This window comes from Canis lupus, chromosome 19, assembly GCF_003254725.2.
Source record: "Canis lupus dingo isolate Sandy chromosome 19, ASM325472v2, whole genome shotgun sequence".
Taxonomy (NCBI): Eukaryota; Metazoa; Chordata; class Mammalia; order Carnivora; family Canidae; genus Canis; species Canis lupus.
This window is the reverse complement of record NC_064261.1, coordinates 369,131-395,758: the sequence shown is the minus strand read 5'-3', so window position 1 is coordinate 395,758 and position 26,628 is coordinate 369,131. Positions and strand designations below refer to the sequence as shown.

General features: G+C 48.5%; 1 protein-coding gene and 1 long non-coding RNA gene across 6 annotated transcripts in view; one reads left to right on the top strand and one right to left on the bottom strand.

Moving 5' to 3' along the window:
* Positions 1-7,586, bottom strand: part of LOC112669326 (uncharacterized) — a 41,113-nt gene extending 33,527 nt beyond the window's left edge. Inside the window, exon 1 of the long non-coding RNA XR_003142173.3 lies at positions 7,479-7,586. This is a non-coding gene — a long non-coding RNA (uncharacterized LOC112669326). The remainder of the gene's footprint in view (positions 1-7,478) is intronic.
* A 929-nt stretch (positions 7,587-8,515) lies between these two features.
* GAB1 (GRB2 associated binding protein 1) overlaps positions 8,516-26,628 on the top strand; it is a 115,849-nt gene continuing 97,736 nt past the window's right edge. For 4 of the 5 annotated variants that reach the window (XM_025462349.3, XM_025462347.3, XM_025462348.3 and 1 more), the window contains exon 1: positions 8,516-8,671. In XM_025462349.3, coding sequence (XP_025318134.1) covers positions 8,600-8,671 — 72 coding nt within the window. In that variant the 5' untranslated portion in view covers positions 8,516-8,599. Of the gene's footprint in view, positions 8,672-17,364; positions 17,518-26,628 lie in introns of those variants that run through there. The other variant, XM_025462351.3, reaches the window with a different exon arrangement.

Below are 26,628 nucleotides of genomic sequence, written 5' to 3'. Positions count from 1 at the left end.
GAGGCTCAACCCCCAGGACTCTGAGATCATGACCTTAGCTGAAACCAAGTCAGATGCTTAACCCTTAGCCGATTGAGAGACCTAGGTGCCCCTTTCCACTTTAATTTTTAAATCTACAAATCGTCTGGCATGGATTTTTGTGTATGTTGTAAGATAGGAGACAAGACTTCTTTTTTTTCCATAGGAATGTCCAACTGACCCAGGACAACTTACTGAAAAGTCTATCATTTCCCCACTGTACTGTACTGTCAACTTTGTCCTCAATTTAATGACTAAATATGTATTGGTCTGTTTCTTGGTTCTCTGTACCTATAGTTTTTATCTCAGTCTAATAAATGGAACAGGTCTGAAGCAGTCATTTCATAATTTTCAGTTTAAAAGAAAACTGAGTTGGGGCACCTGGCTGGCTCAGTTGGTAGAGCATGTGACTCTTGATCTTAGGGTTGTGAGTTTGAGCTCCACTCACTGGGCATGGAGTCTACTTAAAGTAAAAAAAAGAAGAAAAAATAAAAGAAAACAGTTTTCTTAAGTATATATAACTTTGACTTTGTAGAATATTGTTGCTCATCTAAAATACAGTTTGAACTCAAGAAGAGTGAAAAGGTAATTATTATATTAAATTACTCTAATACCATTATATAAATGTTTTTTATGTTACAATCTCAAAGGCATTTTGGTTTACATTCTACAAAATGACTACTTTCTTTTAGCCTAGTTAATAACCTTCATTTTGAAGTATTAGGTTAGAAATAAAATTATGCAATGCAGGCAGTGTTATCATAAACTGTTTAAATTTTTCATGGCCCCTAATAATTAAAATTGAAATACTCTAAAAACAATATTTTATTCCTTGGTCAAAAAAACATTTTCTAATTATAACTGTGTAAATCTTATTCCAAGGATATTTTCATTCCAGGATTATTTAAACACAACTTCCTTAGAAATGCATAGATGTATGAAAATCTCAATTTTTAAAGTTTAGGTTTAAGTTTTTGTTAACTAAAAAATATTACATGCCTTCTTTTTCCTATTATGAAAGTGATGCATTTTTGTTATAGAGAAAAGATCATATATACATAAGTGGGAAAACTTTAAAAAAGTGAGAAAAAAAATCCCACCTTTAGGTAATGATCCATAGTATGGTTTGTCACTTTTTGGAGTCTGTTTACTCAGGAGACAATTTCCACCTGTTGTAGTTCTTTTGGACTGCTATAACAACAACAACAACAACAACAACAACAACAAACCAACTGCGTGGCTTATAAATAACAGAAATTTATTTCTCGTAGTCCTCCTGGAGGCTGGGGAGTCCAATATCTAAGCATCAGCAGATTCAGTGTCTAGAAAGAACCCTATTTCTGGTTCATAGATGGTGCCTTCTTGCTGTGTCCTCACATGGTGGAAAGGGGTAAGGGAGATTTTTCTGGCTTTTTAATAAAATTATTAATTCCATTATGAGGGCTCTGCTCTTTTTTTTTTTTTAAATTTATGATAGTCACAGAGAGAGAGAGAGGCAGAGACATAGGCAGAGGGAGAAGCAGGCTCCATGCACCGGGAACCGGACGTGGGATTTGATCCCAGGTCTCCAGGATCGCGCCCTGGGCCAAAGGCAGGCGCCAAACCGCTGCGCCACCCAGGGATCCGAGGGCTCTGCTCTTATGACCTAATCACCTCCCCAAAGCCCTACCTCCTAATACCATCACCTCGGGTGCTAGGATTTTGATATATGAATTTTGAGGGCACATAAACGCTCAGACCACAGCACTGCACCTTGATGCCAGCACCATCTCGTTACCACGTCAGTAGTAAGAAAACCCTGGCTCACTCAGCCCCCTGATCAAAGCTTCCTTCATTCATTAGCTCACTCAATAAGTATGAGTTCAGTACCTATTATGTGTCAGGTATCCAGTTAGGTGGTAGGAGTGTAAATAAACTGAATAAACAAACTAAACACGGTCCTTACCCTCCTTAGAGTCCATTACCTAGTAAGAGAAGTAAATATCAATAAAATAACCTCAGAGACAGATGTAAAATGACAACTGTGACACGTATTCTGAAGGAGAGAACAATAAACAGCATGGTAAGAGGGTAGAAAAGGGAGTATAATTCTACCAAGGTAGGAGGAAAAGTTTTCCTGTGGGCGAAATGGGTGGCCTGAGATCTGAAGGGTGGGTGAGGATGGAAAAACGAAATGAAAGTCCCAGGGCGGGGGGAGAGGGGGGCAGCATGCCCAACACGAGAACAGCAAGAATGCAGGCCTTGTAGTAGGAGGCAGGAAGTGCAAGTTGGTGGGAGGGGGGCGAGGTGGGGAGTTTAGCACAGAAGGAGGTAGAGATGGTACAGGCTGAGGCCATGAGCATCTGTAGACCCACCGCACTAAGGATTTACACCTTTATCCTGTGATCAACGGGCAGCTACTGAACTGATCATATTTGTGTTTTATAAAGATTACTCTGGCTGAAAAGTGGAGAATCTACTTATCAGGGGAAATAGAAGGTGTATGCTTTAAGAATATAACCAAAAATCCAAGTGAAAGATGAAATAACTTCAAAAAGAGTGGTAGTCCAGAAGTGGATGAGTGGGGAAATGATTCCATAGGCCAGCGCATCTCCGTTTGGTAGGGGCTGGTGATGGAAGATGAGAGGAGATATAAAGAATGACTCCAAGAGAAAATAAAGGAAGCAGAAGAGGACTAGATTTGGTGCGATCTGGAGACCAGGATTTTGATTTTGTTGATGTAATTGAGCCAAGCAGCATATAAAGAAGGCAGTTAGATTTATAGGAGGGTCTATCAGAAGAGAGAACTAAGCTGGAACGGAAATTTGTGAAGTGTTTATGTGCAGATAAAGCACAGAGACCGCCACACAGGAGAAAGCACAGAATGCGAAGAGAGGGGGCTGGACTTTAGAACGCCAAGGGCTAGCAGAAGAAGAGCCTGCAAAGAGATCCGAGAAGGAGCAAGGAGACAGGGAGGTCCAATGCTGCAGTGTCACAGAGAACAGGGTACTGAGTTTTAGGAAGGAGAGATCAATAAATAGGAAGATTAAAAATTCTGGTCTGGGGATCCCTGGGTGGCGCAGCGGTTTGGCGCCTGCCTTTGGCCCAGGGCGTGATCCTGGAGACCCGGGATCGAATCCCACGTCGGGCTCCCGGTGCATGGAGCCTGCTTCTCCCTCTGCCTGTGTCTCTGCCCCTCTCTCTCTCTCTCTATTATAAATAAATAAAAATTAAAAAAATAAAATCTTTAAAAAAAAAAAAATAAAAAAAAAAAAATAAAAATTCTGGTCTGATTTAGTGATGTGGGGGTGACTGGTGACCTTGGCAAGTACAAGAGAGAAAGTGAGATGGTCGCTAGAATGAAGGCAGGTTGAAGAATGATGGAGGATGAACTAGAGACAGAAAATACAGCAGCACTCAAGAGCGATCTGGCTGTGAGAGAAGAGAGAAGAGCTGGTACCTGAAAAGAAATATGAAAAGTGCAGCGTTTTCCACACCATTTTGTTTTAACAGAAAAGATGAATGTTTAAGACATGATGGATAGGGGTGCCCAGGTAGCTCAGTCAGTTAAGCATCTGCTTTCGGCTCAGCTCATGCTCCTGGAGTCCTAGGATCAAGCCCCAGATCCAGCCCCATGTTGAAACCCATGCCCGGCTCCCTGATCAGCAGAGTCTACTTCCCTCTCCCTCTGCCCCTGCCCACTTGTGTTCTCACGCTCTCTCTCAAATAAATCAATATAATCTTTAAAAAAAAAAAAAAACAAAAGCCATGATGGATAATTTAACTTGGTTTTCAATTAAAACTGAAGAGAACTATAATCTCTTGCCTTAATCCTTTTGTCAATTACAATGCAGCCAATTTTCATTTTAATTATATGGCAGTTTACTCAGAGGAATAGCGCTAACATTAGGGAAGAATTAAATAATCTGCAATTGTATGTTATCAGCAATTTCATATAAGATTCCCCTCACAATAGCTATTAAAAGGTATTATAGTATACTAATGGTTCACTTCCATTTTAAAGTGTAGTGTAGTGTGTGTGTGTGTGTGTGTGTGTGTGTGTTTTAACGTGCACCCAAATAGATCATGATGGCATAAAGCAAAATTTGGTAAACTATGGCCCTTTTGCCAAATCTGGCTCACCATTTGCTTTTGTAAATAAAGTTTTATGGGAATGCATACATCCACAAAGGGCAATGGAAAGGACTACATGGAGAGTATTTAGATAAAGAAGAGATCATTTGTAGGGTGAGGTTCTTGAGAAGATGTACTGGGATGAAATCCAAAGCATAAGTTGAGGGATTGGCCTCTTGTAGGAAGAAAGTGATGTTTTCTATATACCATAGGAAGAAGGGAGAGTAGGAGAAGTGAAGATAATTTGTAGGTTTGCATATTTGATGGCTACAGGTTGAAGGAGTTTACGTGTGACCACTCTGGCATTCCAGTGATGCTGTAAAAAAGACCTTCAGTTGATAAAGATGGTGGGGGAGTCGGAATTAGAGAAGTCTGAAAAAGTTTAACAGTTACTACAAGCACTATTTATAATAGCCAAAGGGTAGAAACAATCTAAATGTCCAACTGATAAATGGATAAGGAAAATGTGCAATATCTATACAATGGAATGCTATTTAACAATAGGAAGGAAGTACTGATATATGCTACAACGTGGATAAACCTTGAAAACATGCTTAATAATGAAATGCAAGCAGTCACAAAAGGCCACTTATTGTATAATTCCATTTATATGGGATGTCCAAAAGATGCAAGTAGAAAGATTAAGAGGTTGTCAGGGGCAAGGGTGGAGGGGGGAATGGAGAGGGACTGCTAATGGGAATTTCTTTGCAAATGGGGCTTCTTTTGGGGGCAATGAAATATTCTGAAATTAGTGGTGAGACTCAAGAATTTCTTAAGTATACTATAAATCACTGAATTGTGCACTTTAAAAATGTGAATTTTATGGTATGTGAATTATATATCAATAAAGCTATTATTATTTTTTTAAGATTTTATTTATTTATTCACAAAGATAGAGGCAGAGACACAGGCAGAGAGAGAAGGCTCCATCCCGGGAGCCCGACATGGGACTCGATCCCTGGTCTCCAGGATCAGGCCTGGGGCCACCCGGGGTGCCCTATTATTTTTTTAAAAAAAAGACAAGTTATTGCAGGGAGTAGGCTAGTGCACTGTCCAGATAAAGGAAGTGGAACTACCAGGTAGCAGGGACATCCATAAAGCTAATGAAGCTTTAGCACAGGTCTCCCATGGGAGTAGGAACTGCTGGGAGAGGTGGAGAGTCCTTGTGGGAGGGGAAGCCAGGATGCACTCAGGTGGCATGTATGTGTAAGGGCTCTGGTAAATCACCATGAAGATTTCAAAAGAAAGGCGCCTGTATCTCCACGGCTCCAGTAAATATGTCTGTCTTTTATTTCTTCATTCTGAATACATATTCATCCTAATTTTATATTTGTAATTGTATATTCTTTTTCTTTAAAAGGACTCTGCAAACTGTATAAGCTTTAGGGTCCAGAAAACTAAGACTTGCCCCTACAGATAGTTGAGGATCTATTTGAGGTCTTGGAACATGAATTTATGGTGATGCCGCTTACCCTGTTGGGTGATTCCCTCCACTCGGTTGTATGGATGCAGAGGAAAGTAGAGTTGGGCTCATCCAGAATTGGGTTTTGTGAGTTGGGACCACGTCATTAAAAATACGGACCATGGAATTTAAACTGGACAAGGGGGAAGTGGAGAAAGGAGAGCTCTGATGGATCACGAGAAAGCAAAGCGTTAATAGGCTAGAAAGCTATTAAGAAGATTACATAGAAGATCTTCAGAGATCAAGTTGGAAGACATGTGGTTAAAGGAGGATGCTGGAGGTAAACGACAAAGTCCATAGCAGCGATTGTTTGAGGTGATTTGAACCACAGGAAACGATATGATCATTTGCTGCAAGAAAACATTTAAACTCTAATCTGCAAGCATCTGTGCAAGCTGTCCCTTGTCTGTAACCTCACCCAGTGCAACGTCCCTCTCACTTGCCTCACACTGCTGCCTTCATTCAGGTCCTTCTAGATTGAGGACTTGTGTGCCTAGTAGCTCCTGTCTGGAATGTTCTCTGCTACTTTGCCAGGCTAACTGCACTCAACCTGAGGATCTCCTTTTGAAGTCTTTTCTTCAGGGAAGTCTATCCCAACCCATCCATTCTCTTCCCAGGGGTAGATCCTCCAGTTATATGCCCAAATAAGACTCTATTTTTCTTACATACCATTTCACACCACACATGACTGTACTGTAGAAGTTACAGGGCTAATTACCTGTAAAATGTGTTTCTCCAGGAGAGAGGGATTCTAGAAGAGGTCTGACTTTTCTCCCTATTGGATCCCAGGTCCTCTGGGACTTGGACATAGGATATTCCATAAGTATTTGTTTTTGAATGAAATTCAAGATTCTTAGTTGGGATAACTTTTTCCGGGATATGCTTTAATTTATGAATATAAAATGTGATTTAACAGATAATCTAAAACGGTATACGTTAAAATAATGCAGATTTCCTTTCTAAAGTAAATACATGAAGATGTATCTATCTTCAACCTCTCCTCGCCCCTTATTTGATCTCCATAAATACGAATCTAGGGGCGCCTGGGTGGCTCACGGCTGAGCCCTTGCCTTCCGCTCAGGGCGTGACCCCGGGGGTCCCGGAATCGAGTCCCACGTCGGGCTCCCTGCGTGGAGCCTGCTTCTCCCTCTGCCTGGGTCTCTGCCTCTCTCTCTCTCATGCATAAATAAAATAAATAATTAAACAATAGAAATGCAATTCCAAAACAGCACAGTTGAAAGGGAAAATACTTAAAGATTTCTTCAAGTATTCTCCTGTCTCATGGAAATGAGATAATCGAATCCTTTATTTGAAATAAAGAAAAGATTATTGGAACTTACAAAAGTGAAGCAGTATAAAGCCTATTACAATCTTCCGTTGAAAAGACTTTATCAGTGGAGATAGTGATAACTCTTCTTAAGCCAAGGGTGAACTAATCTCATGTTAATTACAAATGCTTTCGACTCAGTGCATACACGCTTCCTACGGGAGAAGTGGAAATCTGCGTTCACGCACTTGGAAAGAACTGGCCTGGCTTATCAGCTGCTGTAAGAGTGACAATCACTGGTGTTCCGAGCCCTGAAATTTCAAGAAGAGCAAGTCCCGCCGGTCGCTGGTTCCGTCTGCCCTGGCCCAGGCTGTCCCCCAGGCCCGCGCGGCGTCCCCAGCGCCTCCGGGACCCCGCGACCCGGGCGCTCTCCGCCTCCCGCGTGCTTCCCTCGGGCACAGCGTCGCGGCCGCGGGCGCTCGGCGGGCCCTCGCGTTCGGGTCGGGGGGTCGCGGTCGCGGTCGGGTCCCGGGGCCGCCGGGAGGCGAAGGCTGCGCGGGCCACAAGCGGCCCGGCAGCTCCCCGCCGACGCTTTCAGACTTTCCCTGATTCTGTTACCTTGTGAGGATTGTCCTGGGCCTTGGTTTTCCAGAAACAAACGGGAAAGAGCGTTTCCACGACAGGGCAGCGCGGGGCTGCGGACCGGGTGCCGCCCCCCCCCCCCCCGGCGCGCGCGGGCAGAGCCTCGGGGCCGACACCGCGCTCCGGGGGTCCGCGAGCAGCCGCCCCGCGGGGGGAGGGCGCCGGGGCGGGGGGCCGGGCCGAAGCGCCGAAGCGCCGAAGCGCCGAAGCGCCGAAGCGCCGCCCTCGCCCACGCGGGCCTGCCCCTCGACCCCGGGCTCGGCCCTCAGCCCCCCGCGCCCGCCCGCCCCGCAGCCGCGAGGCCGCCCCTCCCCCCGCCGGCCCCCCCCCCGGGCCCGCCCCAGCATCCCGCCCCGCCCCGCCCCCCCCGCCCCGGGCTCGGCCTCCCCGCGGGCCGCGCCGCCCCGAGGCTGGCGAGGAGGGCGCCCCCGGAGTCCGGGCGGCCTCCCCGCGGGCTGGAAGTGCCGCTGCCGCCGCGCGGCGCAGTCGGGCCGCCGCCCCCGCCGCCCAGGGCCCGCGCGGCCGCCCGGACTACACCTCCCAGGGTGCCTCTCGGACGCCGCCCCCCGCCCGCCCCGCCGCTCCCTCCGCCCCCTCCGCCCCCGGCCCTTGTTGTGGCCGCGAGTGCGGCGGCGGAGTTTCTCAGAAAGTCTGCAGCGCCCGGGCCGCGGACGGCAGCCCCCGAGAGCGCGACGCGCCGGACCCTGCCCCGCGCCCGCCCGCCGCCCCCGCCGCCCCCGCCGCCCCCGGACCTGCCCGCCGCCCCCGCCGCCCCCGCCGCCCCGGGCCTCCGCCTCCCGACGCCGGGCGCAGCCGAGCCGGGGGCCGATCCGGGGGGCGCCGCCGGGGCCGGGCCGCGGGCGCGGGGGAGCGCGGGCGGCGTCGTCCTGGGCCGGCGCCCGGGGAGGCCCGTTCCGGGGGCGGAGCGCGCGCGGCAGAGCCCGGGTCCGCGGGCAGGAGCGCTCCGGGCGCCGGCGGGACGGGCGCGCTGACGAGGCCCCGCAGCCCCGGCCCCGGCCCCGGCCCCGGCCCCGCACGCGCCCCGCCCGCCCGCCCCGCCGCCTGGGGCCGCCGAGGTCCTGCGGGCGGCGCGCACCATGAGCGGCGGCGAGGTGGTCTGCTCGGGCTGGCTCCGCAAGTCCCCGCCGGAGAAGAAGCTGAAGCGCTACGTAAGTGCAGCGGCCGCGCCGCCCGGGCCCCCCGCCCCGCCCCGCCCCGCCCCCGCCCGCAGCCCAGCGCCCCGGGGCGCCCGGACCCCCGACCTGCCGCCGCCCCCACCCCCGCCCCCGCCCCCACCCCCTGGGGGCACAGCCGAGGGGGCGCCCCCGCCCTCTGCCCCCCGCCCGGACCGCAGCCCAGGCCCGCGGAGCTCGGACGGCCGCGCCGGGACGGCCGAGGAACCGGCGTCGCGGACCCGCGGGGGACGAGGGCGGCGGCCTTCGGGCCGGGGGGGGCGGAGGGGACCGGGGACGAGGGGCGGCCGGGCGCCTGGGGTCCGCCTCCAGGGCCGTCGGGGGGCCGGGCTGCGGGCGTTTGGGCGCCTCGGGCGCGCTCTCCGGCGGGGCGGGGCGGGGCGGGGCGGGGCGGGGGGGCAGCCGAGGCCGCGGGGTCTCCGCCTTGGACGGCCTCGCCCGGGCCGCCGGGATCCCGACGCGGCGGCGGCGGCACCGACACAACCTGCGGAGGAGGCGCTGCGCTGTTTAGCTGCTCCGAGAGCATTCCTGGAAAGAACCAGCCTTGCCACCCGCGCCCTCCTCGGGGCCCAGAACCTGCCCCCCCCCGGGGTCCCCGCTGCGCCCTCCTCGGGGCCCAGAACCTCCCCCGCCCCCCCCCGGGGTCCCCGCTGCCGCCCTCCTCGGGGCCCAGAACCTCCCCCGCCCCCCCCGGGGTCCCCGCTGCGCCCTCCTCGGGGCCCAGAACCTTCCCCCGCCCCCCGGGGTCCCCGCTGCGCCCTCCTCGGGGCCCAGAACCATCCCCGCCCCCCCCCCGGGGTCCCCGCTGCGCCCTCCTCGGGGCCCAGAACCTTCCCCCGCCCCCCGGGGTCCCCGCTGCGCCCTCCTCGGGGCCCAGAACCTCCCCCGCCCCCCCCGGGGTCCCCGCTGCGCCCTCCTCGGGGCCCAGAACCTTCCCCCGCCCCCCGGGGTCCCCGCTGCCGCCCTCCTCGGGGCCCAGAACCTCCCCCGCCCCCCCCCGGGGTCCCCGCTGCGCCCTCCTCGGGGCCCAGAACCTCCCCCGCCCCCCCCGGGGTCCCCGCTGCGCCCTCCTCGGGGCCCAGAACCTTCCCCCGCCCCCCGGGGTCCCCGCTGCCGCCCTCCTCGGGGCCCAGAACCTCCCCCGCCCCCCCCGGGGTCCCCGCTGCGCCCTCCTCGGGGCCCAGAACCTCCCCCGCCCCCCCCGGGGTCCCCGCTGCGCCCTCCTCGGGGCCCAGAACCTTCCCCCGCCCCCCGGGGTCCCCGCTGCGCCCTCCTCGGGGCCCAGAACCATCCCCGCCCCCCCCCGGGGTCCCCGCTGCGCCCTCCTCGGGGCCCAGAACCTTCCCCCGCCCCCCGGGGTCCCCGCTGCGCCCTCCTCGGGGCCCAGAACCTCCCCCGCCCCCCCCGGGGTCCCCGCTGCGCCCTCCTCGGGGCCCAGAACCTTCCCCCGCCCCCCGGGGTCCCCGCTGCCGCCCTCCTCGGGGCCCAGAACCTCCCCCGCCCCCCCCCGGGGTCCCCGCTGCGCCCTCCTCGGGGCCCAGAACCTCCCCCGCCCCCCCCGGGGTCCCCGCTGCCGCCCTCCTCGGGGCCCAGAACCTCCCCCGCCCCCCGGGGTCCCCGCTGCCGCCCTCCTCGGGGCCCAGAACCTCCCCCGCCCCCCCCGGGGTCCCCGCTGCGCCCTCCTCGGGGCCCAGAACCTCCCCCGCCCCCCCCGGGGTCCCCGCTGCGCCCTCCTCGGGGCCCAGAACCTTCCCCCGCCCCCCGGGGTCCCCGCTGCGCCCTCCTCGGGGCCCAGAACCATCCCCGCCCCCCCCCGGGGTCCCCGCTGCGCCCTCCTCGGGGCCCAGAACCTCCCCCGCCTCCCCCGGGGTCCCCGCTGCGCCCTCCTCGGGGCCCAGAACCATCCCCGCCCCCCCCGGGGTCCCCGCTGCGCCCTCCTGGGGCCCAGAACCTCCCCCGCCCCCCCCCCGGGGTCCCCGCTGCGCCCTCCTCGGGGCCCAGAACCTTCCCCCGCCCCCCGGGGTCCCCGCTGCGCCCTCCTCGGGGCCCAGAACCTCCCCCGCCCCCCCCCCGGGGTCCCCGCTGCGCCCTCCTCGGGGCCCAGAACCTCCCCCGCCCCCCCCCGGGGTCCCCGCTGCGCCCTCCTCGGGGCCCAGAACCTTCCCCCGCCCCCCGGGGTCCCCGCTGCGCCCTCCTCGGGGCCCAGAACCTCCCCCGCCCCCCCCCCCCCGGGGTCCCCGCTGCGCCCTCCTCGGGGCCCAGAACCTCCCCCGCCCCCCCCCGGGGTCCCCGCTGCCGCCCTCCTCGGGGCCCAGAACCTTCCCCCGCCCCGCTCACCCGCTGACTCTTTGGCCTTGCCCTCTGCAAAGGAGAAATGGCACATTTGTCCCGGCATATGGAGCCAATGGTGTTTTAGTGAAAAGTGTTTTCAAAAGCGAATGTATGCCTCCTTAGATACAGATTTACTCCTGGGGGCCCGCGCCTCCAGTGAAACTGGCCTCTCGTCCGAGGGGATCTACACCCAGTGGTAGAATCCAAGTTGATTTTGTGAGTCACCCCTTGGATAGTGAAGGGCATGTTTAACCGCGCGGACTCAGCGGTGAGTCCTGGTGCACCCTCTGCCAGCATCTGTTGCTCACGTAATTCTCATTCAAGAACTTGATGCCGCACATCCTAGAAAGACTTCTCCAGAAATCTTGACTCCTTTCAAATCCTGTCTCTTCTCACAGCTTCCTGAACGTTCTGGTAAAGACGCTAACTAACTTTATTTCAACATTTCTGGGAGACAGTGGTTTATTTAGTTCTTCTATAAAGAATGTTGTGTGTGTGAGAGGAGAGGACGGAGGGAGACAGGCTATTTGTTTTCAGAGGCGCAGCCCCGGAATCCCGTAGACCTCGGTAGGTCCTCGGAAGAAACTGCAGGACGGGGGATCCCTGGGTGGCGCAGCGGTTTGGCGCCTGCCTTTGGCCCAGGGCGCGATCCTGGAGACCCGGGATCGAATCCCACGTCGGGCTCCCGGTGCATGGAGCCTGCTTCTCCCTCTGCCTGTGTCTCTGCTTCTCTCTCTCTCTCACTGTGTGCCTATCATAAATAAATAAAAGTTTAAAAAAAATTAAAAAAAAAAAAAGAAACTGCAGGACGGTACGTTTGCAACACAGGTGGTGGTTATAGGGGCGTGATGGATTCTTTTACATGGTTGGTTGGGTCTCTCAAAAGATACCTAGCACTAGCCTAGACCCCCTAAGATCAGAAAATACCCGTAGGAGAGAAGCCTGGCTCTTGGGCTCACAAGTTAATGTGGTATAACCGAGGACGAGAATCAGCAAAAAAAGATGGTCTTAGCAAGGACCAAGAAAATGAAAAGTCCCAAATAAAGGAATGTGTATTATTTCATTCAATCATTACAACAGGTTTATGAGATAGGTACTACATCTGCTTCACAGATGAGAAGGCAGTTTCGGTAACCAGATTGTGCTGCAGACAGAACTTGAACCCAGATCTGCCTGACTGGACTATAAAAAGTACTAACCTTTTATGTGAACTTTTATATGGACTCTGACCTAGTTCAAGTCGAGCTCAGACTAAATCATCTTTAAAGCTCCTTTCAGATGATGACTTTCTAGGAGTCTATGGAGATTAGTTGAGGATGCAGGGAAGAAGCAAGCTGGGAATGAGGTGTGGTGCTGAAGAAACAGCTTTCTGAGTCTTTGGGGAAATGAGACAAGAATACGGGAACAAGTGAACCAACATAAAGTGGTTTCAGACTGTGTGCCCAAGCTGTTATTTATTTTTTTTAATAGATGTTTTGAGGAACAAGCTCAACGTAGTCTGAAACCACGGGGATACTTTAGAGAGAGAGTGGGCTTCCTAAGTTATGTTTTCAACAGGGGGAAGGATATGCCGAACAGCTGGGTGGAGGTGGGGCTTTTCTTGCTGGCTGAGCACCAGTGTTTTTTTTTTTTTACGTACAGAGCTGGCCCAGGAAGACAGTGTGCAAGCAGAGTGGCTACCAGAATTTAAGGGGTCGCAGAAGACTAGAGTGTTATAATTTAAAATGAGGCCTGTTTAGCTGTCATGTTGTTGCCTAGAAGTTTTTGACATTTCTGGATTTATTGGTCTTTAGGCCGTGGTATCAAATTCAGATTGTTTTTGCTAAAGCAGCTTTGACCCTCAAAGACATATATATGTGCATGTGTTTCATATTCTTGTTTTCATGTAAGATTTTTATGAAAATAAAGGGTAAAAGGAAACAGTGTCGGCCGTCCAATAGGCAAAATGTTGCTTCATAATGATTTTTAATGAATGGATTTGCTGTGAATAGATATCTTGGATGAGCGGTACTGTAATTGTTAAACGAGACATCAGGGAGTTTGAGCATTGATTCTTTTGGGGAGCATTTGGTTCATGGGATTTTGACAGTTGTCTCACTGCTTACGGTATTTATAGGGTAGTCCAAACATTGATTAAGATGATACTTAAGGGCTTTTATGTGACAAAAAATTGTTTTAGTTTTTATCTTTAAAGTCATCTCATGTTATGGCCCCAGCGCATTTCCATTTACAAATCCATTTTATGTTTACTGTTTCGTAGTCAACTCACACAGCATTGTGTTCTTTGCACACTAGTGTTTTCATTTGGTATGAAAGTGTTTCTTAAATTTTCCAAAGAGAGTAAAAGGAACATAAAAAAGAGAGAGAGAAAGGGAAAGCCTGGATTAGCGCATAGATTCCTTGCCTTGTCATCTCTTTACTCTTTTCTATATTTACTTGCAAAAGGGTAAGAGCCTCTTGTATGTGTTTCATCTTCTGTGAATTTTTTTTTCTGTGAATTTTTTGAAGTCTACTTAAAGTGAAGGTAAAAACATTCATGCTTTCTTTCAGTTTTGTTACTACTGTGCTTTGGTTTTTGTTCTGTGTTATGTATGAAACAGCTGCTTTTTTACTTAAGGACTGGAGTGGAAACATATACAGATCACCATCACTCAGATTACAGAAAACAAGTAAACTTTTGATAGTATGCACTCAGCGGTGGTGCTCGGATTTTTAAAGAGTATTTAAACATAAATCAGCCATTTGAAGTAATGGTGGGATTTTCATCAGGACTTGAAATTTCAACTAAGATAAAATGTAAGTCTGAAAACAAAGGATTCATTCAAGCCAGCTGGCTCTCACCATATCTCTGCAGGAGGAGCTTCCCTATGGCCTGCCTCAAGTCTGGACACCAAGTTTGGGCTCCTCCAGAGCAGCCCAAAAGCTGTCAGCAGTGGGCAGGTGTGCCATCTCCGCAGGAGAACCTGCTTCTGAGGCCACACCAAGGTGGCCTGCTAGCTGCCAGCCAGCCTGGGAGCAAGACCTCGGCCAGTTCTTGGGTGTGCAGTCTGCACCTAGCTTGAGCTCTACTCTCAGCTGTCAGTTAATAGGATGGTTTTTGTCCGGACTTCCAGAACATGCCCCTGATTTTGGAAATGGGCTTGGGAACAGAGATAGCCTCTTCTTCTGGGCGGGCACCTGACATCTTACGTAGAGGAGAAGGAGGGAAGCAGGCAGAGTTAGCAGCATCCCTTTGTTCCAGGATAGCCTGGAGTCTGTGCTGAGCATTAGGTCTCTGTTTATAGTGTCACCACGGGAAAGGGGCCTGTGATGTCTGAAAGAAAGTCTGGACTTTTCTGCATGCATGCATGCATGCATGCAGTTACCAGTAGCAGTCAAGGGACTCTGAAGCTTTTGCTTACAGTGACTTGAAGGAATTTTTTTCTTGAAAACTTCAGGATAGTAAGCATTCCATTCAAATTTTTAATGTTTTCTTTTTACTTTTCTTATGTGGCAGGGACACTGTTTCTGTTAACAAAGATCATCAGCTACCAATTACAGTAAGCCTTCAAGATAGGTAATGATAGTTGATTCTTTCATTGTGCCTGGACTTAATGAAGAGTATAAAACTCTCCATGTAACATTTGATGAATTCCTAAATCTGATGGTTGTTTTTTTGGATTTAAAATGATCACTTGGGGGGATCCCTGGGTGGCTCAGCGGTTTAGCGCCACCTTCAGTCCAGGCGGTGACCCTGGGGCCCTGGGATCGAGTCCTGCGTCGGGCTCCCTGCATGGAGCCTGCTTCTCCCTCTGCCTGTGTCTCTGCCCTTCTCTCTCTGTGTCTGTCATGAATAAATAAAATCTTTTAAATAAAATTATCATTTGGAAGTTGTATCGGTTTGGAAGATAGTTTTAGAATTCTGCTGTTTTGAAAATTTGGTTTTAAATTTGTAAAAAGATATCTTTGAACAAAAGACAGTAATATGACAAGAGTTATGCTTGGATAATCTGGTTGACAGCTGAATTGGTTATTTCCATGTATTTTGCCATTATTAAATCTGCTTAAAAATATGAAAGAAAGAAAACAACAAAGAACTTTTTTATGTCTAAATAAAATTTCATATATATATGTTTTTTTAAAGTTTATTTTCAGTAATCTGTACACCCAACGTGGGGCTCCAGCTCATGACCCTGAGGTCAGGAGTCGCATGCTTTTCTGACTGAGCCAGTCCAGGTACCCAGGTAGAATTCCATATTTTGTAGTCAACATGAAAAATATGTAGGTAAGGTCTCAATGATTTGCAGATTGAGAAAGTTTAAGAGGTGATAGATTCAAAGCATTAAGGGCCATCACTCCTAATTTTCTTACAGAAACTAACACAGGAGAAGGGACATCACGGCAGGTAGACTACTGCTTTATTTTTGAAGGATTTGAACTAAATTGTGCTGCTGTGGAAGGAACCCTGGACTGAGTGTCAGGACCTGGGATTCAACTTGACTTTGCCATTATCTACAGGATACTTGGACCATTCTGACCCTCAGTTTCCTTATCTGTAAAATGGGGAAGGGGTGTGCAGATCTAGATTGTAAACTCTATTGCGGCTTCACATTCCTTAGATATTTCCTTGGAAGTGAGAGGCAGAGGGAGAAGCTTCTCAATAGGCCTCTTTTCTTGGGAAATAAATTTTACTTTCATGCTCATTTTAAACAGTTAAGTGAACTGCTTAAGCAGATTTCTTTGGGGACCCTCCTGAGCTTGCCTTAGCAGAACCCAGGCTCACTGAGCACTGGGCTGTGGAGTTGCTGCTCTGGGTGCCATGGTGTTGTGGTGTCCCCAGCACCCAGAGCAGTGCCCGGCTCAGGATAGAAGTGGCGCAAATATCTGTTGACTGTATAAACCAACTGGTATTTCTGGAGCTCTTGCAATGTGTCATGTGTGGAATACAGTGCAGGGAAAGGCCCCCTCCCTGCCCTCAAGGAGGTTCTAATCTATTTGTGAAGACAAGCTGTAAAGGCACCTACCTACCTTTAAATTGTTTTACAAGACGTGTGTTGTGAAGTCCTGTGTGATTCCTTGCCAGATGACTGATTCAGACAGTAATTGCTGAGGAGTTCAGATCGAGAGGGGAGTGGAAGGGGGCTGCCAGGGGAGGATTCACAAAAGACTTTTCAGGCTCTGTTCCTGGAAGAACTGAGGTGCTGCTGGCAGGAATGGTGAATCCTCAGGGAAGCCTGGCTTTACAGGAGGAACAAAGACTTCGTGTTGAGTTTAGACCTCCTTGGGAAGAGAGCAGCCTCGGAACACCTCCGTTTCAAGCGTGGAGCGTGGATGTCAGCAGTAACGCTGAGTTTTGAGAAGTTTCTGTTTCTGCCTTGACACAGTGCTCCTGCCGGGAACCTGGCCACAAGTGAATGATACGTGTCAGACAAGAAACAAACAACACGATTCGTTGGGTCACCTGAACTTATTAAAATTCCAAGGGACATGTGTTATTTAAGATTTCTTTATGTCTGTTTTGAGCTAAATAATTCATTTTGGCAAGCAGTTCGTTTACAGCAGAGAGGGAGCATGTTCTGGTGGGAGGGAGAATAAAAGAGCCTTTGATTCCCTTGCTGCTGCGTTCCGTGGGCTGTGCTGCCTTGGGCTAGTGGCTTATTTTGGGCCTTGGAGGCCGTCTTAGCCCAGCTGCATGCGCGCCAGGAACCTCGGGGTCCGTTGAACCCCTCTGCTGGTGGAGGCTTCCTCTCATCTCACATTCCTCAGATTAACATGGGGGCTAATTTCCACCAACTTCGAGCTTCCATCTGAGTTTGCCATTTGAACTTTGGCTTGAAGTCGCGATATTTCTGTGACTCCCTTTATCTCCGGCTGTGGACTTGAGTACAGGAAACTTATCAAGTCACAGGTCTCTTTATTGTCCCCTCTTTGGCTACAAGCACAAGTAAAATTAGCCTCCTTTTCTTCTGTAGATAACTCCTGGGGAAAAGTGGTTCTTTGTACCGTGGATTTCCACATCCATTAAATAAGTAGCCTCTTCCGCGGCCAAGTAGGCGGCTGGGGAGGCCTGAGCGGTGGCGGGCGGTGGGCCTGTGGAGCGCCTGGGAGCAGCCGCCGGGCCCTGCGCCGGTCAGGCTTGGGCGTGTAAGCACCTTAACTCTGAAATGCAAGAGAGATGCTCTTCTGTTTTCCGCTGTTTTCCGCCGTCCTCCGCTTCACAGGCGCAAAGCTGTCCTAACCGAAGAGAATAATTCTCATTACGGCTTCTGACCCTCTCCCTGCCTGCTTTGTGAAGAACAGTTCACGCTGTGCACTGGGTGCGTGCTTGGCTGTTATCTCTGTTACATTAGCTCTTGAGGCGTTCTGATTACAGCTTGTGGCTGCCAAGCCCCGTCCTGCAGTATTATCTGGAACAAAAATTTTCCATGTGGTTGTTTTTAGCAGAGCTGCTATATGTAAACTGCACGTGAAGGTGTAAGTTGCAAAGAGATAGAGCTTCTAGAAGGGAAAATGTGAGTTATCTTAAATTCTTTCTACCTTTTAATTGTTCTTTCTATGTATTTCAGAAATTTTTATCATATTTCTGAACTGAGTTTTATTTTCATAGACTGGAACGAATGCCAAATTCCATGAGTTTTTCTTATAGTGGTATTTCTTTTTTCTCTCAACTTTTTACTTTGAATTCATACTTGGCCTAAATAATTCCCTATGTGTTCAAAAAGAAAAAAAAATGTCCTAAAAGGAAAAAAACAAATGGCTACATTGTTCCATGAATTAAAAACAATATACGGAGAGCCCAAATATTTCTTTTCAGTGTAAAAATCTTAGGTCATTTTTTTTTAAAGGAAGAAAAATATTAAACTTTGCTTTAACTATCCTGTTCATTGTTTTTCTTTTCCCTTCTTTATTTTTCTTTGACTAGTGTAGTTTAAATTTTTTTTGAAAACAGTTTTATACATTCTTTAAGAATACCACACGTGGAAAAAGAAAACATTACATTTCAAGAGAAAAGTCAGAGGAGGGCATCTATCCTGTGGTGTGAAAAGGGAAAAATGTCAGTTGACCTCACAGCTTTGTACATTACTTTCCTGTTGCTTGGTTGAGTTGGATATTTGTTATTTGCCTACAGATATTTTTCGCTGTTATACATGAAATAAGCAGATAAATAGAATTTTAGTCAAGGTTTGCTTTTGTGTAATAAGGACATAGGACATTAGCTATCAAGAGAACGTTAAGAACGCCATCTGTTCTTGTTTTTATTTTTGTTTTGTTTTTAGTTTATTTATTTTTAGTAGTTTCCAAACCCAGTGTGAAGCTCGAACTCATAACCTGGAGATCAAGAGTTGCATGCTCTGCTGACTAACCCCGCCGGGCACCCCTTTATTTTTTGTTTCTAATGCATCCATCAGTTGGCCAGTTGCTATAACATTTTGCTTGCTGACTTTTTTTTTTTAAGTGGGAGAGAGGCAAAAGCACTGTTTGTCTCGTGGATCTCTGTCTACCCCTCTTGCTCTTTTCTCTTTGTTTTCATTTCTTTCTCTGTAATGTAAGCCTAGCCACAGGTATCACAGACTTTTTGTGTCAGAATCCTGACACACGCGTTCTTTTTTTTTTTTTTAATTTTTATTTATTTATGATAGTCACACAGAGAGAGAGGATGGGAGAGAGAGAGAGAGAGGCAGAGACACAGGCAGAGGGAGAAGCAGGCTCCATGCACCGGGAGCCCGACGTGGGATTCGATCCCAGGTTTCCAGGATCGCGCCCTGGGCCAAAGGCAGGCGCTAAACCGCTGCGCCACCCAGGGATCCCCACACGCGTTCTTTCATCTTTTCTCTGGAAGGGGGCAGTTATTTCTGTCCCTGTAATGTGGCAATCAAGGTCCAGAATAATACTGTTCCACCCAGCATGTAGATTGTTTTCCTCTCTTGAAATTCAGTTTTTAGTTACTCCTGTATTGGGAAATGTGGTCAGGCCACTTTCCGAGCAGCAGAACTCCTCCCTGAGATGACTACCTGATTAAAGAATTAAGTACCTGGTGTGCTTTCTCAATCCCAGTCCACCACACGTTCCCATTAGTGCTGTGGCCACAGTCATGGACGTGCTTCTGGCTGGAGGGATGACCCGTCGATTAGCGGCAGAGAAGTTTTAACCTTCCACTCTTGAAAGGGGAACACTTGGTAAAATGCTGCCTCCAGTGTTTTGAATTCCAGTGGCGTTAGGTAGAACTTGAAGAGGGATGATCACCTCAGTCGGTGGAGGAGGTATTATTTGAGCCCCCTTCCCTCTGGCAAAGTCAGGATTGACCCCGAAGTGGTTTTGGGAGTATTAGGATTTTATAAGTTCTCCCTGACAGTTCCAGGTTTAGATGTTTGAGGTGTTGAGAAAAGGTAAAAGGAAGTACTGAACTAGTAAGAATGCAAAGTATTTAGGAAGGTAATTTGATCCTAGTGATGCTGTTACATAAAACCAAAGCCTTCTGAGTAATCTTCACTAGGTATATAGGTCATTTATCTCCGAAGAACAGGGTGCAAAATTAAACTGGTGCTATTGAACAGTATCCCCTTTCTTCTTTTCCTTCACTTCAAGTAAATAGTCAAAAAAGGAAAAGCAAGCCTAATATGTTTTTATATTTAATATATTTTTTCTAGATGATTTTCATAATGACCCACAGTATACACAGTAGGAGGTATATACACATGATCTCTTTACAAAGAAAATTACGGCTTTAATGATCATTCTTTGGCATTTGTAATAGGACATTAATTTCCAGAGGACAAAGATGGCTTTTATTCTCGGCGTCTAAAGGTACTGTGTGATACCGTGCATGATCTCTCGAACAACATGACCAGATAATTATAGAATTTTAAGCCTAGAATTATAAGTCACGTAGTTCAGTGTTTTTTGGCGCTTCTAACCCATTTTTTTTTTCACGTGTTGTTTGGAGGCCTTTGGCTTTTTATCCTGTTTTTCTTTCTATGATTTGCATTCCCAAAATAATTGCTCTATTGAGTATCTTTTCCAATTACACAAATATCCTTCTTTCCTTGTCAAGAATCCAACCTCCTTGTTTTACAGGGAGTGAGAATTAGCTCCTGGAATACTAATTGATTTGTCCCAGGTCGTACACACTGACCAGCTGTTCTGAGAGCCAGATCTTCTTACTCCTTGGGTCAGATACTTCAGGTGACTGAGGGGATGCCTGCTGTGAACAGGTACTGTCAAGAACTGAGAAGAGGACCAAGAGGGCACTGCCTCCATCTTTTGGGAGTTTATATGCTACAGAGGATGCACTTAGTACTGGAAATTATATTTTAACCAGTGATGTTTGAGGTAAGACTCTAGAAGAATTTAGTAGAAGGAGGTGAATTCATGGACTCTGCGAAGGCTTAATGAAAGTGTTTAGTTTTCTCACCGGTACCTTAAATAGTGGATTCCGTTTTCAAAGCCAGACTCTTTGTATTCTCCTTTCCTAGCCCGACTCTTTTTTTTTTTTGGTAGGCTCCACACCTAATGTGGAGCTTGAACTCACAACCCTGAGATCAAGAGTAGCATGCTCTCCTGACTGAGCCAGCCAGGCACCCCCAGCCAGAAGACCCTTGAGTGGGTTTTGTGCGCTCTGCTGCCTCCACCTGCCATGCATTTCATAATGCAGGAGAGCCTGCGTCCCTTCCCACTACCCTTACCTAACACTTCCCTCTGAGGTCCCCAGTGACCTCCTGGCCGCCAGATCTAACAGAACTAGATTTGAACTTTTTAGGTCTTCCTTTTCATGGCGCTCCTGACTACAGTGATGGACAGATGACCGGTCCTTCTTTTCAGAATCTTCTTTCCTATGCTTTTCTGATACCGGCTCTGGTCTCTCCTTATGTGTGGGAGTTCTTCAGCATTCTGGGGCCAGCCCTGGATGACCTCTTCTCTCGTCGCAGGCCGTTAGTGGCTCTTCATCCTTCGTGAGTTCATGAACCCCTTTGAAAATTTGATAAAAGGTCTGGGCTCTCACTTTCTGCAGAATTCTTACAAACTTACCCACAACTGTTAAAGATAACCTTGCATGTTTTCTAACCTTTAAAGCTCATCTCTGGATCTTACATGGCCCTGAATTATACACTGATGGTTCCAGGGTGTTATCTCAGTCCGCAGGTCTGACTGCTTAGATTCAGAACTAATTAGATTCCCCACAGCAGCCCAGACTCTGCGCATCCACAGCCGACCTTCTCACCCTCTCCCTGTACCGGGTCCTCTCATTGTTCCCTCAGTCATTCAGTCGCTACACCAAGCCCTTGTCCTGTGGCTGGAGCCAGAGGATTCTGTGTTGTTCCTCCCTCGTTCTTCATACTCAGTGACAAATCCTGTCGTTTTACCTCCCAAATATCTCTTGAGGGGCGCCTGGGTGGCTCAGTTGGTTAAGCGCCTGACTCTTGATTTCTGTTCAGGTCATGATTTCAGGGTCATGAGATCGAGCCCCGGTGTGGGGCTCTGCACTGGGCATGAAGCCAGCCTCAGTTCTCACCCCGTTCCTGGCCTTCCTTCCCGCTGCCCACCCCCGCTGCGTGCTCCTGCATGATCTTTCTTAAAAAAAACCAAACCACAAATACCTCTTGAGTTGATCGATTGATCGTACTACCTAAGATGCCTCTGCCTTTCTTCTGGATTGCTGCAGGAGCCAGTGGCCTCGCTCCTTCCATTTCTCCACTCCCCCTGCTGTCTTCATTAAAGCAGCCAGAATGGCCTTTGGAAACACAGGTCTGCGCACATCGCTCCCCAGTTTGTAGCTGCTCTGCAGCAGTTCCTTTGCCCTTCGGGATGCCCAGACCTCTTCTCTCAGCTTGCCAGGCCCTTGTGATGGGGGCCCGCCCCTGTGTGTGCCTCCCATTGTCCTTGTTGCTGCCTCTCACTTGGGCCCTGGGTTTCAGCTGTGCTGACCGTCCACAGTCCAGTCTGGCCGTGTGGTCTGTCCCTCTGGCCTTTGCCCGTGCTCTGCTCTTCAGGAGTTTTTGGTCCTCCCGTCTGCCTTCACAACCAGGCTAACTTCTGCTTGTTCTCTGCCCCCGAAGCCTCCCAGCACTCTCACACGTCCACAGAGTGGGCTGCCAGCCTCTGTTTTAGCCTTTCTTTATGCTCTTCCATTTGCGAACCACGGCGCCCGTCACCCCTGATCATACATGCTTGTTTTAATTGCTTACTGCTCCTTCACGTGGCAGGGCCATACGGGAACTTTTGTGAACTTTAGGTACTTTTGCTTTCATGGGCTCCCCTTCCTCTACCAAAAAAAAAGAATAAAAATTATATTTTGCAACTGTGTCAGTATAAAGATGAATATGTTCCAAGTCGGTGTCATTATTATTATAGCCATTTTTATCCTAATTTTAAAAGAAATTAATATAAAAACACTTTTTATGGGCTCCTAAAAGTCTCATGGGCCCTCGCATAGTGCCCCCATGGCTGATAGATAAGTTGGCTCTGTTAAATAAAAAATACTTTGGGCCTACTCAGTTATTTTATTATATGTCTCTTTTGTAATGGCTTAGCTAGTTTTTTGTTTTTTGGGTTTTTTTTTTTTTTTTTTTTTTTAGATTTTCATTTATTTGAGGGAAAGAGAGCGAGAGTGAGGGAGAGGGAGAGAGGAAGAGAGGGAGAGAGAAAGGGAGAGGGAGGAAGCACAAGTGTGGGGCAGGGGGAGGGAGAGGCAGACACCGCTGGGCAGGGAGCCTGCTGCAGAGCTAAATTCTCAGGACCCAGGGATCATGCCCTGAGCTGAAGGCAGACCCTTAACTGACTGACCACCTTGGCACCCCCTTGGATAGCTTATTAAAACAATATTAAGGGCCCCTGGGTGGGTTGGCAGCAGTAGAGCATCTGCCTTTGGCTCAGATCATGACCCTGGGGTCCTGGGATCGAGTCCTGCATCCATTCCCCGCAGGGAGCCTGCTTCTCCTTCTGCCTGTGTCTCGGCCTTTCTCTGTCTCTGTCATGAATACATTTTAAAAAATCTTTAAGAAAGTATAAAGATTTTTATATTTTAGCCCCTGGTAATAGAAAATTTTATGGAAAAATAGAGTGATATACTTAAAAGGAGTATATTATATATATATATTTAAAAGCAGGACTTGTGAGGTCTTTTTATGACTTCAGAAATATGTTGTATGAGCTATTTTATTAATACAAACTTTTCTTCATGATGGTTCTGTATGCTACAGTGGTTTTTAGTGGGAGTGGGGAGGTGATTTTGCTCCCATAGGGGACATTTGAGAATGTCTGAGAACATTTTTAGTTGTCACAGCTGGGGGTACTCCTGGCTGCTAATCAGTGGAGGCAGGGGTGCTGCTAAACATTCTACATTGCACAGTATGGCCCTTACAACAGAGAATTACCTCTGCCCAGTATATCAGTAGTGCTGAAGTTGAGAAACCTTGATGTAAAGAAATTCTTCATGAAGCTTAGTTTTTACGTGTGTATTATTTGGTTTATTTCCCTGTGTCTGTTAAAAGCTAAACTGTTCACCCCTGAACAACTCAGATTTGAGCATGAATCCACTTAGATGTGGACTTTTTTCAATAAAATATTGGAAAATGTTTTGGAGATTTGCAACCATTTGAAAAACTACAGACCAGGCGGCAGAGGGTGGGGGTGGTGGTGGAGGAGGGGGTCTTAGGGGGCTCAGTCTGTTAAGATCTGACTTTAGATTTTGGCTTAGGTCATGATCTCAGGGTTAGGGAATTGAGTCAGGCTCTGTGTTGGGCATGGAACCAGCTTGAGATTCTCTTCTCCCTCTCCCTCTCCCTCTGCCCCTTCCCCCCTAAAAAAAGTGATAAAGAGAAAGAAAAACTCACAGAGGAACCAAGTAGCCTAGAATACCAAAAAAATTTTTTAAAAGATACTATTGTAAGAATACAGAATATAATACATACCAGACACGTGTTAACTGCTTTATTGGTAAGGCTTCTGGTCAGCAGGAGGCTTTTAGTAGTTAACGTTTTGGGGGAGTCAGAAGTTATATGCAGGATTTTCAATTGCATGGGGGGTTGGCACCCTTAACTGCTGTGTTCAAGGATGAGCTGTATTTCAGGTGTGGGATTGTGTTGTCCGACTGGAAGCAAACATTATTATTCTTTTTTTTTTTTTTTTACCTCAGTAAGGCTGAGAATAGTCATTGAGGTGGCTGAGCTTATAGACACTAGAGGTTGGTGCTGCAGAACTCTTCCACTGGGGTTTATCTGATAGACAAAATCTCTCTGAAAGGGTCTGTCATTTAAATCATTACCCAAATACTCATTATTGCCCTAGCTAATCCTAACCAGAGTACAACCAGTTGTTGTCTGGGTGGGGAGGGGGATGTTGAGTCGTTTTTCATGATTTTTATTACTTCTTGGCTTGAATATCACCATTCATTGTTCACAAGCCGCCCAGCTTGTTTACTCTTTATAAATTACATGTAATCAGCCCTCTTGCAGGTCTGGCTACTGTAATTGGTAGTAGCCACGGAGCAGGGCTGACGAGTCCACATTTGTGCTGATGTCTCATATTCAGCTCATGTTCCGCTCTCCGTGCTTTCTCCCTTGCCTCTTCCTTCTGTTTTTTAAAAGGAAGGTAGTGAGGGAATTGCCACCATGCTCTCTTCTCAGAGGCTCTGATGGTGCTTGTTTATAGTTTGGTTCAGTCCCTGTGTCTTTTGGGAAGAATCCATCCAGGGTTAGAGGCAGGGGGCCTCAGACTTCTTCCCTGTGCATTATAGTCACCTGGGTAACTGCTAAAGTGCAGATTCTTGAGCCCTACCCATTTCTGATATTTAGTAAATTTAGGTAGAAGTCCAGAATATTTTTTACTTCAAATCCTTTATGATTCTGATGTAAGTGGTTCTTAAATTATACTTGGGGAAATCCTCAGTTAGGAATGGAGAGAAAAAGGGAGAGGAAAGAAAATCCAGTAGAAGCCCATGTGTATGAAGAGTGGGATAGGAAGACAGGAACCAAAACTCAGAAAGTAGCATTAGCTTCTCTACTGTGAGATAAGGGAAGTATGCCGTGTTGCTGTGTGCTCTGTTTTCTAGCAGTGATTTAGATTAAACTGTCCCATAAAAAGGACACACTTAGAGGAAGACAAAAGTGAAACAGAATTTTTAGAAAGGTTAGAATGTGAGAAAGTGCCTAACTGAGCCCGCTGAGAAGACCTTATTAAATCAGGGAAGGTATTATGTAACTATTGATTTTAAAAAAGATTGTGCATTCTTGAATTAAGCATTTATGAATGACTTAAAGAGGTGAGATGAAGAAGGATTTGCTCTTTGCCGGAACTTCTGGTTATTCTGGTTATTGGATCTGAAAGCATGTTATTCAGATTTGGTCCTGATTTCCTAGAATAGTTCAGATTTCAAACATTCTTTCCCATTGTCTTTATTATTTATATCTGGTTCACCCTAATTTTGGCTAGTTGAGATGTGAGCACCAAAGCAGTTGTACTTGACTAAAGAAGTTCTCTTGTTTTTCAGTCTGTGTTTAATGTACTCTACTCTTTAAACCTAAACTCTGATTTTAAAGTCCATTTTATTTATTTTAAATATTTTAATAAATTTATTAGACAGGGAGCACAAGCAGGGGGAGCAACAGGAAGCTCTGTGCTGAGCGGTAAGCCTAATGCAGGGCTCCATCCCAGGACCCTCGGATCATGACCAAAGTGGAAGCCAGGTGCTTGGCCAGCTATGCCCTCGAAGGCGCCCCTTAACGTCCATTTTAGAGAAAGAGCAGAGAGATGGACAATACAGACTGTATTTAAAAAACTGATCAAGAAGTAGACTCGATGGGAGTGACTATTTAACTAGCAGAGGAATGAAGTAAACCACTTACTTTATTTCCAATTGCCTGCTGAACTCCATTTCTAGAAAGCTGTCTCTGATTTTTTGGCATTTTAGTTCTTTAGGGGAACTTGATGAATCCGTTTAGTTACAATGCAGAAAGCTCTTGACATCCCCCAAAGTAAAAGGATTTTGGAGAGTTACTTACAAAATGATGGCTCTCAGCTTTTGTTAAATCATCGTTTACCTTGCTCCAACCTTGTCTTTGTTCCCGTGTTCGTTTTCCCATGCTGGAAATCCAGATCGTACCGTAGAGCTTCTCACCAGTGTGGTGTTGACGGGCTTGCTAATCTGTCCCTCCCTTCTTCAGTCCCTTCATGCTCTCTCCCTTCTCCATTGATTGGCCTAGGAACCCTTCAGCCTCTCTCTACTCAGCCCAGCTACTCGCAAGATCTTAGAGAATCTCCACATCTGCTTCGTAAGTGTCGAGTATCATTACTGTTATTATATGAAGTGCCCGCCACACCCTCTCCTTGCACTGTGAGCCCAGGTAGGTTTGCTTAGTAGATCACTGGGCTCCTGAAGTGAGTAGAAGGGCTGGTGAAGGGTGTGCTGGCGACCCAGAGCCGGCTTCTGGCCTCTGCACCGCCGGACAGGCGAGACTCCTGGGCGCTGCTCCCTACAGAGAACCCACGGCCAGGCCAGGCCAGGCCGCCACTTGCTCTCCTCATTCCAGGTGACCTTATTTCCTCACTTCCCTGTGCTTTCTAAACCGTATACTTGGTAAACCTCTTTTCTGATAAGTCTCTTAATATTTCTAATTATTTTTTCAGGT